This window comes from Dermochelys coriacea, chromosome 3 (assembly GCF_009764565.3).
Source record: "Dermochelys coriacea isolate rDerCor1 chromosome 3, rDerCor1.pri.v4, whole genome shotgun sequence".
In the NCBI taxonomy this organism is placed as follows: domain Eukaryota; kingdom Metazoa; phylum Chordata; order Testudines; family Dermochelyidae; genus Dermochelys; species Dermochelys coriacea.
In genome coordinates this window covers 135,861,409-135,877,049 of record NC_050070.1, presented here as the reverse complement: position 1 = coordinate 135,877,049, position 15,641 = coordinate 135,861,409, and the positions used below count along the sequence as shown (strand labels likewise).

The 15,641-nt window shown below is 43.8% G+C and overlaps 1 protein-coding gene across 4 annotated transcripts in view; it reads left to right on the top strand.

The window, feature by feature from the left end:
• ARID4B (AT-rich interaction domain 4B) overlaps window positions 1-15,641 on the top strand; it is a 147,570-nt gene that overhangs the window by 55,305 nt on the left and 76,624 nt on the right. For all 4 annotated transcript variants that reach the window (XM_038397655.1, XM_038397653.2, XM_043511397.1 and 1 more), the window contains exons 6-7: window positions 4,690-4,769; window positions 10,754-10,845. In XM_038397655.1, coding sequence (XP_038253583.1) covers window positions 4,690-4,769; window positions 10,754-10,845 — 172 coding nt within the window. The remainder of the gene's footprint in view (window positions 1-4,689; window positions 4,770-10,753; window positions 10,846-15,641) is intronic.

Here is a 15,641-nt window from a genome sequence, read left to right as displayed (position 1 = left end):
AAAGGGTTTAAATATCTGTATACACATCCTCCAGTAGCATTAGTGGTCGATATTGACCACTATTAATGAAAGGGACAGGCAGGGCCAAGTCAGTGGTACGCTGAAAAACAAAGATGCCAAGAGACTGGCATTTGGCAGAAAGATTTATTTAACGGCAAGCCTACAATTTCAGAAGTCTAACCAACAGGCCCTGTTAGGTAGGTACAATTTTAACCTGTCGGGCTCCCGTAGCAAATTCAAGGAGGACCTTCTGTGGGACCGAGCCCAGGAGTTTGCTGCTTTGGTGGACGAAGGCACAGCTGTGCTAAGGGGGGCCCTTCAGATGGACTGGGACGCTACTGACTCAGTGGCCAGGGTGGTCGCCTCCGTGGTGGCCATGAGACACACCTCCTGGTTGCAGTCCTCCGGGTTATCCCAGGAAATGCAGGCCACTATACAGGGCCTCCCATTTGAGGGAACAGGTCTCTTCTGTGAGCTCACAGACTTGAGGCTCCATGGCCTTAAACACTCCCATGCCACCCTCCACTCCTTGTGCCTCCATACTCCTCACCAGGCCAGGAAGCCGTTCCACCCTCCAACTCCTCTGCCTCCGCAGTCTAGGTCCGGGGGGACCCCCTGGTTGGGCACCTACAGGAGGAAGGATAGAGACAAGGGGGTAAGCAGCGATACCCATCATCTTCCCATTCATCAGTTCAGCTTGGGTCTTTCAGAAGCAGTCATTTTGAGGGTGCGCTCAAGGATGATGCCCCAGTCACCTCCCACTCTTTCCTCAACTGCCTCCACCCCTTGCGGTTGTCCTGGTCTTAGCTGACCATGGACTGTTGGGTGCTCAAAGTAATATCTTCAGGTTACATCCTGATATACCTAGAATGGAATCAACATAAACAAGCACTTGAAGAAGAAAAAACGGTTGCCTACCATTCGTAGTTTTTGTTCTTCGAGATGTGTTGCTCATGTCCATTCCATTACTTGCCCTCCTACCCTTCTGTTGGAGTTGCTGGCAAGAAGGAACTGAGAGGGCGTAGGGTTGGCGGTGCCTATATACCACGCATGGACGGGGCACTCAAGGAGTGCCGACACAGCCGACTCGACGGATACCGCTAAGGGAAAAATCTCTGACGACTACATGTGGGCATGCATACATCTACAATGGAATGGACATGAGCAACACATCTTGAAGAACAACAACTATGAATGATAGGTAACCGTTTTTTCTCTTTTAAAAGAAATTGAGATTTTGTGAGATGAGTATGCTGTGCCTGCTAGGTATTACTACAAAGAAATTATCTGACAGAATAAGAAAGTAGGAAAAGAAAGAAAGTAGGATGATGGAGGGCCATGGACAGAACAGAGGCCAAAATAGAATGAAGGGGTGGGAAGAGGCAGAATAATAGAAAATGGTGTGACCATGAAGAAGAGGTTTTCATAAGCAGTGTAGAAGTGGACATGGGAATTAGTGAGCATGTGAAGTGGGGAAGCAATAGTGTATGGACATGTAAATAAAAAAGTCGCCTGAAATTTGGATATAATTGTAAAATGTGATCTGACAAATGCATGAAATCAGCAGTTTGCCAAAGTAAGTGATGTAGAAATAGATAGAGACTAAATAGTGGAGGCAGCTGGCGCAAAGAGTTGCAGTTTGAGATTCAAAGTGACCTGTGCAGCTGTCAAAGATTGAGCCTGAGAAAGAAAGGGAAGGTGGAAGTAAAGAAGGGAAGAGAGAGCTGACCTGGAGATGTGATTGAAGATACTGTGCTTACCAGATAAGATGATGTCCATCTTGTGGGATCAGTGAAAACTGGTATCACAGCTGCAACTTCATCATGTCTAATACAGTTCTGGAGTGAAATGACATTCTTAGCAGCAGAAGATTAGGAATATACTTTATCAGGTGGGTGAATAGAAGCAGGACGGAAAAGAACTTTGGATATATTGGTATCTGTGGATCTGAGGAAAGTCTGGTTGAGAACTGGGTGTTCCTGTCAGACTCCATAATGATCAGTTTCCTTATTCAGCAAGTTTGTCTAAGTTTACATTAGCACCCAGCCATCTTGAAGTACTGGGTGACATCACTAATTCAGAGAGTGACCTTGCTCATAAATTCTTCTGCTGAAAGCTTCATTTGGCAAATAGTAAACACTGTAGCAGTTATACAGCAGATTGTTACACCTTAGAGATTCATTCATTTTGTGGCTCAAAGTCTTAATAGAATCATGCATTTGGGAGATGCTTGAAAACTGTATGTTCTACAATACCTAAGTACAAGTGGAGAGCAGTTTAAAGGCATGTCAACCTTCCTTGCTTTTGTAGGGCTACGGTCTTGCCTACGCTCAGGTTTTGATATGGGTATATGATTCTTTCCTATCAAAGTAATCAGTACAATCCCTAGCTTGGGTCCAGTTATATTACTATTATAACAAAGGTGCCTTTTATCAGTATAGATTATTCCCTTTGCTATAGTAGTATAAGGCAGTAGTTCTCAACCAGGGTCCTGGGGGCCCCTGCGGGGCCACGAACAGGTTTCAGGGGGTCTGCCAAGCAGGACCAGTGTTAGACTCGCTGGGGCTCAGGGCAGAAAGCCTAAGCCCTGCCATGCAGCACTGAAGCCAGGGACCCTGAGCCCTGCCACTTGGGGCTAAAGTGGAAGCCTGAGCAACTTAGCTTCGCGGGGCACCCTGTGGCTTGGTCGCCCAGGCAACTGCTCTGCTTGCTACCCCTTAATGTCAGCCCTGATTTTTATATGCAGAAAAACAGTTGTTGTGGCACAGGTGGGCCATGGAGTTTTTATAGTATGTTGGGGGGGCCTCAGAAAGAAAAGGATTGAGAACCACGGGTATAAGGCACCTTTATATACTGATAAGAGTCCACACTGTTGAGGTGTGGGGTTGTTACCATTTTACATTTTAACGATACCAATATATAGTTAAAGCAGTATTACTGGTGTATGGACAAGGACTAAATCATGCCCTTGACACTTCTGATCTTTGTAACATCATTTGTGTATGTACAGGCACCTGACTTATTTGGTGTCCAGAGCTTTGGCATAGAGTTCTACATCTTCAAGAAAAAGCCTGCTGATGGGCAAGTTCTCCTTTCTGTAAGATCTTGGAATAGCTGATTTGCATTTCAGTTACTTTCTCTGAAACCTTGACCTTTTGGTTTCCTTTGAAATTTTCAGTTTCAGGATAGTTATTTTAAATGCACTACACTACTGTACTTCTTTCTGATAGGAAGCTGGAAAGGTTGCCTTGATGGTGTATTTTAAAGGTTTCCCACTGAGGTAAAGGAGAAGAATATGCAAGTGTGGCAGAGCTAGCATCTGCTTTCTATAGATCACACACGCTTTTTGGCCAGATAAGACATTCCTCTTGTGGGGACTTCATGTTAAAGGAGACTTAAGGAGCTTGGCTTGTTTAGCCTAACTAAAAGAAGGTTGAGGGGAGATATGATTGCCCTCTATAAATATATCAGAGGGATAAATACAGGAGAGGGAGAGGAATTATTTCAGCTCAGCACCAATGTGGACACAAGAACAAATGGGTATAAACTGGCCACCAGGAAGTTTAGACTTGAAATTAGACGAAGGTTTCTAACCATCAGAGGTGTGAAGTTTTGGAATAGCCTTCCAAGGGAAGCAGTGGGGGCAAAAGATCTATCTGGTTTTAAGATTCTACTCGATAAGTTTATGGAGGAGATGGTATGATGGGATAATGGGATTTTGGTAAGTAATCTTTAAATATTCAGGGTAAATAGGCATAATCCCCTGAGATGGGATATTAGATGGATGGGATCTGAGTTACCCAGGAAAGAATTTTCTGTAGTATCTGGCTGGTGAATCTTGCCCATATGCTCAAGGTTTAGCTGATTGCCATATTTGGGGTCGAGAAGGAATTTTCCTCCAGGGCAGATTGGAGAGGCCCTGGAGGTTTTTCGCCTTCCTCTGTAGCATGGGGCATGGTTGACTTGAGGGAGGCTTCTCTGCTCCTTGAAGTCTTTAAACCATGATTTAAGGACTTCAATAGCTCAGACATAGGTGAGGTTTTTCATAGGAGTGGGTGGGTGAGATTCTGTGGCCTGCGCTGTGCAGGAGGTCGGACTAGATGATCAGAATGGTCCCTTCTGACCTTAGTATCTATGAATCTATTAAATGGCTTAACAAAAGAAAAGGAAGTTGCTTTCTATTATTAGGATGCCTTCAGCCAGGGGTTGTGGAGGAGACAGATAAATTAGGCAAAATAAACACAGTATACAGAGCCCAACTGTCCAGGGTCCATAATGCAGTTACCTACCAAATTCTGAGCTTACCATGGAGAGTTTTCTCCTGTTGTAATCAGCTTGTGGAAACACACATATGTTGTGAGATTTGGGGTTACAGCCCAACTACACAAGTTCCCTGGAGTAATAGGTGATCTCAATCCTCTAGTTCCCTGAAACAATTCTGGAACTATAGAAGAGTACAGTTACCATCTAGTTTGGTGCTCCCTCTTAGTGATGAAACTGGGGTTGAGTGTGTCATGTTCAGAAAGGGTGGTTCTCAATGCCCCATCCCAGAGAGTACTGGATTTTATACAGGAAAAATATTCAGGGAACTGAGCAAAGGATATTTCTATAGCAAGAAAATACAGGCCAAGTATTTTTTTTCAGTTTATTAACTAATAATTTGCCTTTCCTTTTTTTCCCTGGTGACAGTCTTTGATGATGGGGATGAGAAGACTCTTAGACGCTCTTCTCTTTGCCTGAAAGGAGAGAGACATTTTGCTGAAAGTGAGGTAAGTGATTGGTGTCAAAATGAACACATCTTAATTCCACATTGTTTATATTTAAAAATAATCAAAACACTGCCTTTCATCCCAATTTCATCAGTTTAATTAGTGCTTCAGACTTTCAAAGGCTAAATATATTAATGCTGCTAAAATGGTGACTATGCAAAATATAATCCAGAAAGTCTAGTTCATTCCTTTACACCCAGAAATAAGATTTGAGAGTGACTTCTCCAAACTAAAAGTTGCCATCAAAATTGACATTTCATATTTATTTTTTGCGTAATGGGGTTCAATAGTGATATTGCTTTATAAGTTGAATTATTTTAGCTATAAATACTTTTCTTAGCTTTCTCTGTAAGCATTGATTGAAAAAAGATACTGCAGTGTAGTGCATGACGCACATTATTATTTGTATCTTCTCACATAATTATGCTTTAATGGGAGCTGATGCAAGTGACCATGTTTAATTTGTAAGTGTTGTTGTAATAGCTAATAAATTTGAAATCTGAGATACATCTGTGTACTGTTGTTTTAGGTAGATTATAGCCTCTGGTCACCTGTTACTTTGAAGAAATGTTTGTCCCTCCACAAATAAAAAATCTTTTCATATTTGATGTTCTCTAGCTTACAGACTAATTACTTCTAAAATATACACATGCTTTCTAAACAATTACAGTGTTAAGTCAGACGTTTATTTCTGCTTATTACACAAGACTGTGTGAACAGACAGACAAGCAGATGGACCAATATATGTGAACATGTTAACTTATCAAAGAGCTGTTTGAGAAAGTGTTCTGCTCAGCAGGAAAATTCTTTCTGTGCTATACTCAATTGAGCATGTTGCTCAGATGTTGTGAATTGGGCATTTTTACTGTGCCTTTGTTAAGGTGCTCAGATGCTCTCACTAAAAATTCCAAGTGTATGTGCCGAACATTAAGCTCCTAAATACCTAAACATGGATTTAACTACAAGTGGCCTAATTTTCAAAGATGATGAGCATCTGCTGTTCCTGTTGAATTTTAGTGATTTGTAGGTGCTCGGTACTTCTGAACATCGGGCTGCTTATATATATTTAATATGGGGTTCGGAACCTAGCTTTGGGAATCCAGATTTGAAAATTTTGGCCAAGATTATTATATAGGTTAATCTACCTCCCTGCTGTCTGAACAAGAATGTCCATCAGTCCAGATTATTGTATCTGATTCGTAGAAACCTAATTTTAAGGTAACCTCTCCTACTTTTCATTTTGCTAGTCCCTTTTCTTTTCAGGTATCTGAGCACTTGGTGTTTAGCCAAAAATCACTGATTTTCAGTTCCCTCACTGTCATTGGGGGTTTACTGTGCAGTTCTACGAATTGGTTCATGATAGTATTCCTTTACACTTGGAAGTTAAAATTGCACCTTCACTTTCTTCAGCACTTAGGCTATGTCTAAACTACAGTAGAACCTCAGAGTTAGGAACCCCTCAGGAATGGAGGTTCTTTGTAACTCTGAACAAAATGTTATGATTGTTCTTTCAGAAGTTTACAATTGAACGCTGACTTAATACAACTTTGAAACTTTACTATGCAGAAGAAAAATGCTGCTTTTAACCATCTTAATTTTAATGAAATAAACACAGACAGTTTTTTTATCTTGTCAAATCTTTTTTTTTAAACTTTCCCTTTATTTTTTTTTTAGTTGTTTACATTTAACACAGTACTGTACTGTACTAGCTTTTTTGTTTTGTTTCTGCTGCTGCCTGATTGAATATTTCTGGTTTCAAAGGAGGGATGTGGTTGACCAGTCAGTCGTAACTCTGAGGTTCTAGTATACATCATTTACAGCGGTGCAGCTGCACTGATGCAGCTACACTTCTGCTGAAGATGCTTTAGGCCGATGGGAGCGAGCTTTCCCGTTGACTTAATAAATCCTGCCTCCGTGAGCAGTGGTAGCTGTGTCAGTGGGAGACATCAGTCTACATCAGTGCTTAGGTTGGTTTAATTTACGTTGCTCAGGGTTGTGGATTATTCACCCCCCAAACAACGTAAATTATGCCAAACAATTTGTAGTGTAAACATAACCTTCGAATGATGTCACAGTGCTGTTCTCTTGTTCTGAGTTAGGGTTTTAATTCTGTCCATGCCCATCATTCTGTGTTGGATAAATATGCAATGTCTATCACAGTAACAGACAGATGTGTGTTTGCTTTTTGGTTTGAAGGAGGTGGGCTTCATCAGCTGCAGTGAGTTCAGTCTGACCTACTGTGACGGGGTTGGGACTCACCACTGCGGCGCCCCGCTGGTGACTCTGGGAATTAGTTCAGTCCATGTGGAGCGCCCTCTACTGGTGGTGTCCCATCCGTCTCACACCCTCCGTTGGCGTCTGAACCCACGTTGCTCCCTGCTCGGTGGTGTCATCATCAGGACACTGCCCTCCAGCAGTGCCCCTTAGTCCATACTCACCCCATTCCAGGGCCGGGGTTGGGGGTGTGTGTGTTAACAGCAGTCTCCTGGTTCGCCCCTGCCACAATGGCCAACCACACCCCTAAAGTCTAATCCCTTCCTTCAGGGATCTGGTGCAGTCCATTATGGCCACTTCCCACAGCCAGGTGCGAGATAAGGGGAAAAGGGGGACCCAGGCCCGCCCACTACTTTGGGTCCCCACCCAGGGATCCTCTAGCGACAGCCTCCCTACCCTCCTTCTTTCCCCTTGTCTGTCCGCTGTCCCTGGGTCACTTCCCCTCTGACCCCTTTGCACCCTCTAGGCCCTTCTGGTCAGGGCCCGTAGCCTGGCAGGTAACAGGCTGGAGCTCTCTTATGCTCCCCTGACTCTGCCCAGCGCTGTGCTGTGCTGTGCGGGTGCTGTCCGGGTGCTGTGCTGTCCGGGTGCTGTGCTCCTTGCTCAGGAGACTGACCTTCCCTGCTGGAGGTCTGGGAGAGACTGATTGCTCCGCTCATGGGCAGGCTTTATATAGGGCTGAACCCAGCCCTGATTGGCCACCTCTTGCCCAACCCTGATTGGCCTCTAACAGGCCCTCCTTGATTGGCTGCCACTTTGCGCAGCCTCTCTAGCCTGTCTTTGCCCACTCTCACAGTGGGGTGGGGCACTTGCCCCACCACACCTACATAATATTTTTTAATGAGAATCTGATGTATTCTTCATAGTTTGAAACTAGCATAGCATTGAGAATGGTAAGACAAAGAAAGTTTTCACACTTCTTAAAGTATAGTCTGGTAACATCTGTTTATTGTGTAACTAACTGGGGAAAATATCTCATATTTTTTATGACTATGATGCATGCCTTTATGTGTGTAGATATGATGGGTTACTTGCTATGGAGTTAAATCAAAAGGTTAAAGGAACCAAGCAGGAAAGGTATAATAACGGCCTAGATAAGGGCATCCCAAGGAAAACACAATAGTCAGATTTATTACCATGAGTAGCGACTCCTCAGCCCCAAACCTGGTGACATAGCTGTTTTGCCAAGGCAAGGAAGAGAGAGAGAAAAGGGAACACTGAGACATTACAGGACCCTGTATATAGAAAAGGATGAGGGTTGCGTGAGTGGCCAGAAAACTGCCCAGGAAATGACAGGAAGAGCTGACATGCTGGCAAGGGGACAGACAGAAACAGAAAGAGCCTGCTGCAAGCAAGACAGTTTATTTCCAGCTGGAGATGGAGGTTGGCTGGAGTGAGGGGAACTTAAAAATCTGGCAAGGAAAGATTAGGGTGTAAGTAAGACCCATGTGTATATGCCTTTTATTGTTTTTACCCTTTAATCTGTGTGCTTTGTACCATTGGGGAAGGAATAAAAAACCTTATATTTTGAAGATGTGTTCTTAAGTCACTTAAATCAGCTCCTGGGTGCCAGGAGTGAAAGAGCTTACAGGCATCAACTGCAGTTGGGCCTATTGCATTTCTACAGTTGGGAAAGGTGCACTGATGCTCAGAGACCAAATCCCAGAGTAGTTGGTTGCATGGTTCCATCCAGTGATGAGCTGCCAAAATCTTAACAATGGGTTCCCTCCTCACCCCACAAGGGGGTCGTTGCCCACCCCCGCCCCCCGGGACCCCTGCCCCATCCACCCCCCTCCCCGTCCCCTGACTGCCGCCAGCACCGGGCAGGAGGGTCTCATGGGCCACCGTAGTGGGTGCCCACCCAACCCCTAAGAGCTAGAGGCACTTGCCGGGAGGCGAGGTGGGGAGTCCCGGTGGGGCAGCTCCCAGGAAGCATCTGGCAGGTCCCTCTGGCTCCTAGGAGCAGGGAAGCGTAGCTGGGAGGGAGCATGGGGAGCAGCCACTCCCCCACTGATCACATCAAAAGTGGCGCATTAGGCGCCGACTCCCTGGGTGCTCCTGGGCTGGAGCACCCATGGGGAAAATTGGTGGGTGCAGAGCACCCACCGGCAGCTCCCCACCCCGCACCCGGCCCCAGCTCACCTCACCTCCGCTCCACCCCCTCCCCTGAATGCACCGCCCCGCCCCGCTCTGCTTCTCTGCGCCCCCCCCAGCTTCCCGCGAATCAGCTGTTCGGCGGGAAGCTGGAGAGGACCGAGAAGCAGGACGCGGCTTCCCACTCAGGCCGAGGGTGGCAGAGGTGAGCTGGGGCGGGGAGCGGTTCCCCTGCACCTCTCACGGGTTACCTGCTGCGGCGCAGGCGTCCCTCCTCGCGCTGCCCCCCCTCCCCCTGAGCTCACCTCCACCTCCCTGGGCCTGAGCGGGAAGCCGCCGCTTGCTTCTCAGTGTGCCACAGCTTCCTGCGCAAACAGCTGATTTGCAGGAAGCCTGGGGGGGCAGAGAAGCAGAGCGTTCAGGGGAGGAGGTGGAGCATGGAGGTGAGTTGGGGCCAGGGTGGGGCGGGGAGCTGCCAGTGGGTGCTCTGCACCCACCAAATTTTCCCCTTGGGTGCTCCAGGGCTGGAGCACCCATGGAGTCGGCGCCTAAGGTGCCACTTTTGGCGGGTTAAATTTAGAAGCCCTTTTAGAACCGGTTGTCCCTCACGGAACAACTGGTTCTAAAAGGGCTTCTAAATTTAACAGCTGGTTCTAGCGAACCGGTGTGAACTGGCTCCAGCTCACCACTGGTTTCATCTAGAGTGAGGTGCAAGACACAGGGCCTGTCACTTGAGGGTATACTTGAGAAGGACTAGAAGGGCTCTAAGAGGCAGTTTGCCCCTTAACTGTGTCAACTTCCATTTAAATAACAATAAAATATGCCAATAGAAAAAGCTCTAGGTACCCTAAAAAACAATTTATTACCATTGTGAATGATAATAGAGAACGTCTTCTCCATAAGACTCCCATTTCAAAGGCTTGCTATATAAGGTGCTGGAGGTCTCTGAGATCCTTTTTTTCACCCTCATGCAGAAAAGACCTAAATTAAGATATCATGCTCTCTCAGCCTTTCCAGCCAGTACCCCCTTCCTAACTACATCTGGTTTATAATCTTTGAGAAACATGTTGTTCTTGCCAGACTCTGTTCTCTCTTGCAAGAACACAGTTGTGCAATATTTTGTCATTAATTAATAAGAAAGTTAACTTCATTTGGTTTGCCGGTATCTGTTGGTCTGCCTTGCTAACTTCAGTTTTTCTACGGGGGACCTTTGTCCATTTCCCTTACATGTATAATTGGGATGTGGATGTACGGGTGCTTCAGAAGCAGAATGTGCTTCATCTAGCAAGGAGAAAGGAGTATCTCATATCAGAATGTCAGACCCACTGCCTGAGTTTGTTCTCCTTTACTGATAAGTGGTCTCAGAAAAGGGCCTTCAGGGTGTATGAATGTGAATGGGCATGTGGAAGAAGGTAGTTGCTGTGAAATGTTAATTTCTAAAAGATAAGGCCATTATTTTTAAAGCAGTGCTGTCTCTGCTCTGAGTACATTGTCGGTAGGGAGACTTTCCATTTACAAAAAATACATTTATTAAAGTATATACAAACTTAGACTTGGTATAAACTCTTGAAGAATTATTGGTTTGAGTTTTAATGAGTTTAATGATCTTCCAACAGACATTAGATCAGCTCCCACTCACGAACCCTGAACATTTTGGTACTCCTGTCATAGGAAAGAAAACAAACAGAGGAAGGAGATCTAATCATATGTAAGTTTAAATATCTTTTCAATCATTTATTTGAGCTCTGTATTAATTTACTTTCTTATATTGTGTCATTAATTCCAGAAGTTTTTGTATATTTCAGACTTATATAAATTTTTAAGATACTTAGCAAGTTGAATGAAAAGTGACATTATTCTAAAGTTGAAGAGTAAGTCAGGAAATAATTTTCCCTGCTTTGCTGTACTGCAAGGATTGCAACAAGTACTCAATGTGTTTTCCAGCTAGCACAATTTCACTGTTCATTGTGGACAGGAATTTTAAAAAGGGGGGGAAAAAGAAAAAAACATGCAATAGATTTCCCTGTGGCAGTATACTGTTTGAAAACTTTTTCAAACAGTTACAAAACTATGTATGATGGAAGACTTTCTGTAGCTGACATGAGGTCTTTTTAGCCTCTAGGGTCCCAAAGCAGTCTTTTGGGAATTCTTTACATAAATCTAGTCCCATGGGTAAAGATTGTTCACCCTCTTCAAAAGAGTACATTTGCAACCAAATGTGACACTGAAGAATAAACTGCTACAAATATGGTGGTCAAATTTCCATGCAAAGGTTAAAGATAATCTTGGCATGGCCCAATATCTAAACAAATACTTTGCCTCAGTCTTTAATAAGGCTAAAGAGGATCTTAGGGATAATGGTAGCGCATGACAAATGGGAATGAGATTATGGAGGTAGATATTACCATATCTGAGGTAGAAGTGAAACTGAAACAGCTTAATGGGACTAAATCGGGGGGCCCAGATAATCTTCATCCAAGAATATTAAAGGAATTAGCACCTGAAATTGCAAGCCCATTAGCAAGGATTTTTAATGAATCTGTAAACTCAGGAGTAGTACCGAATGATTGGAGAATTGCTAATATAGTTCCTATTTTTAAGAAAGGAAAAAAAAGTGATCCGGGTATCTACAGGCCAGTTAGTTTGACATCTGTAGCATGCAAGGTCCTGGAAAAAATTTTGAAGGAGAAATTAGTTAAGGACATTGAAGTCAATGGTAAATGGGACAAAATACAACATGGTTTTACAAAAGGCAGATTGTGCCAAACCAACCTAATCTCCTTTTTTGAAAAAGTAACAGATTTTTTAGATAAAGAAAATGCAGTGGATCTAATTTACCTAGATTTCAGTAAGGCATTTGATACCGTGCCACATGGGGAATTATTAGTTAAATTGGAGAAGATGGGGATCAATATGAACATCAAAAGGTGGATAAGGAATTGGTTAAAGGGGAGACTGCAATGGGTCCTACTGAAAGGAGAACTGTCAGGTTGGAGGGAGGTTACCAGTGGAGTTCCTCAGGGATCGGTTTTGGGAGCAATCTTATTTAATCTTTTTATTACTGACCTTGGCACAAAAAGTGGGAGTGTGCTAATAAAGTTTGCAGATGATACAAAGCTGAGAGGTATTGCCAATTCAGAGAAGGATCGGGATATTATACAGGAGCATCTGGATGACCTTGTAAACTGGAGTAATAGTAATAGGATGAAATGTAATAGTGAGAAGTGTAAGGTTATGCATTTAGGGATTAATAACAAGAATTTTAGTTACAAATTGGGGACGCATCAATTAGAAGTAACGGAAGAGGAGAAGGACCTTGGAGTACTGGATGATCATAGGATGACTATGAGCTGCCAATGTGATATGGCTGTGAAAAAAGCTAATGCGGTTTTGGGATGAATCAGGAGAGGCATTTCCAGTAGGGATAAGGAGGTTTTAGTACCATTATACAAGGCACTGGTGACACCTCACCTAGAATACTGTGTGCAGTTCTGGTCTCCCATGTTTAAAAAGGATAAATTCAAACTGGAGCAGGTACAGAGAAGGGCTACTAGGATGATCCGAGGAATGGAAAACTTGTCTTATGAAAGGAGACTTAAGGAGCTTGGCTTGTTTAGCCTAACTAAAAGAAGGTTGAGGGGAGATATGATTGCTCTCTATAAATATATCAGAGGGATAAATACAGGAGAGGGAGAGGAATTATTTCAGCTCAGCACCAATGTGGACACAAGAACAAATGGGTATAAACTGGCCACCAGGAAGTTTAGACTTGAAATTAGACGAAGGTTTCTAACCATCAGAGGTGTGAAGTTTTGGAATAGCCTTCCAAGGGAAGCAGTGGGGGCAAAAGATCTATCTGGTTTTAAGATTCTACTCGATAAGTTTATGGAGGAGATGGTATGATGGGATAATGGGATTTTGGTAAGTAATCTTTAAATATTCAGGGTAAATAGGTGTAATCCCCTGAGATGGGATATTAGATGGATAGGATCTGAGTTACCCAGGAAAGAATTTTCTGTAGTATCTGGCTGGTGAATCTTGCCCATATGCTCAAGGTTTAGCTGATTGCCATATTTGGGGTCGGGAAGGAATTTTCCTCCAGGGCAGATTGGAGAGGCCCTTCCTCTGTAGCATGGGGCATGGTTGACTTGAGGGAGGCTTCTCTGCTCCTTGAAGTCTTTAAACCATGATTTAAGGACTTCAATAGCTCAGACATAGGTGAGGTTTTTCATAGGAGTGGGTGGGTGAGATTCTGTGGCCTGCGCTGTGCAGGAGGTCGGACTAGATGATCAGAATGGTCCCTTCTGACCTTAGTATCTATGAATCTATAATCTATGAATCTTGATAGTCATGATCTTCAGAAAATCTACATTAAAATCTCTGTTGAATAATTCCTCTTTCTTTTGCGTTAACAGCTCCAATGGTGAGCACAAGTTATTAACACAGTTATCAGAAGTTGTAATTAACCCAAGTTACTGCTCTTTTAGCTTTGTAATTGGACCTCTTGGATAGAATCTGCAAAGCAATGTTCAGTATTTTGCTCTGTGGAATTCATTTGTCAGCTTTTACGCCTGGGGGAATTCTGCACCAAAAATTTTAAAATTCTGCGCAATATTTTAAAATTCTGCATATTTTATTTATCAAAATAACACAATATAATTACACCAGTTTTAATTATTTTGGTCATTTATTTTGAAGTATCTGTCAGCAAGTATGTCTGTAACAATACAGACAACCAAATAGATTCAGGAAATGTTTTCTGAGAAATACATTCATTACTAGGCATATTAATACAAAACTTTGAGTAATAAATCATTTAAACTACAATCCAGAAACATATTTCCTGCTCCCCTCAGAAGCAGTGCAAAGGCTTGGGAGTCAGGGGTAACAGGAGCTGAGGGAGAGGGAAGTAATTACCGGGAAGGAGCCTGGAAGTGAACCTGGAAGGTGGTTGGGTGTGGGTGGGAGAAATATGGAACAGTTGGGGTTTTTTTTGGAGGGGGTAAGGATTGTTAGGGAATTGAGGAGTCTCCCCCATGCAGACCCTGGCTGACCCCTAGCCTCTCCCATTCAGTCAGGCACATCTATCCCCATTCCCCATTTGTCCTTGCACTCCCACTCAGCTACCCCTCCCCCCAGTTCCCATGTGTCCCTTCACCCCCACTCAGCCATCCCTCCTCCACCATCCCTATGTGTCTCTGCACCCCTCCTCTCCCTGTTGCCATGTGTCCCTGCACCCCCACTCAGCCACCCTTCTTCCTCCATCCCTATGTGTCCCTGCACCCCTCCTTCCCCGTCCCCATGTGTCCCTACACCACCACTCAGCCATCCGCTTCCCCCTGTCCCCATGTTGCCCTGCACCCCCACGCCCATTCAGTCCCTGGTTCGATGCTGTCACCCCACTAGCTTCTGTGCTCCCACCTCAGTCTGCCCCCCCCACTAGCCCTTCTGAACCCCAGTCTATGTGACCCATCAGCAGCCCCATATGCCCCGCTCTGTCCGTCCCCTCCATACCTTGAGCTTTCTTACCTTAGTCCTGAGGGCAAGGCACTGTGAGGAATGCAATCTCACATTCCCTGTCCGTGGCTGGCTGAGCTGGCTGCCTTCTCTTCCAGTACCATAGCAGCCCCGATGGGGAAAAGGTGTAATTTCAGTGCCTCTCCAGCAGAACGTATTTTCTGCAGAGAAAAAAAAATCTGCAGGGGACATAAATTCTGCATGTGGTCAGTGGCGCAAAATTCCCCCAGGAGTAAGCTTTGCACTAGAGCAATTGACTGAAGACATTACCATAACCGAAAAGGCTATCCTAGTGCTTCAGTGTTCCTATTAAAAAATGTACTTCCTTCCAAAAAACAGAGAAAAGGGGATTTCTGAAGATTTCAAACGGCAGAATTGACCATCTGGTTCTATTGCAAACCCTACTTCTTGGAAGCAGAATAAAACATTTTGTGCTATAGTGGGGAAAAAATAACTATATACAGTAGAAGTGGGTTTTATCAAGAATTTCAAAAGGTCTTATGATTCCTTTTTTAGACATTCTATTATTTTTCAAACAGTAAAATTGCTGATCCCTGAAGTCTTCAGCAATAAATTTAGTACTTAAGAAAGATGTGCTTCACAAGAATACAATAGGGTCACCTTCATTCTGACAAGCGCGTAAGAAGACATTTAAATAGACATTTTTTAAAAATAGTGCTTATATTGAACTCTTCCCTTGTTCATAATACTCTTAAATATGGTTGATTTTTATACATTTTATTCTTTTCTTTTCAGTACATTGAGCCTGCCCCATTGGGATAACAGAGCTTGAAATTAACACGTCTTTTCAGTTAACTTCCTTGTTTGCACCAGCATCATCAATGATGTTTAGAGGGCTCTGTGAATAAAATTTTACTTTAGAGGCAGCATATTTACACATGAGCCCAAACCATTGTTCTTCACCCTCAATACATTAGTTTGTGATTGATTGCTTCACCTTTTGCTTCCAACTGACTTGTGACAGAG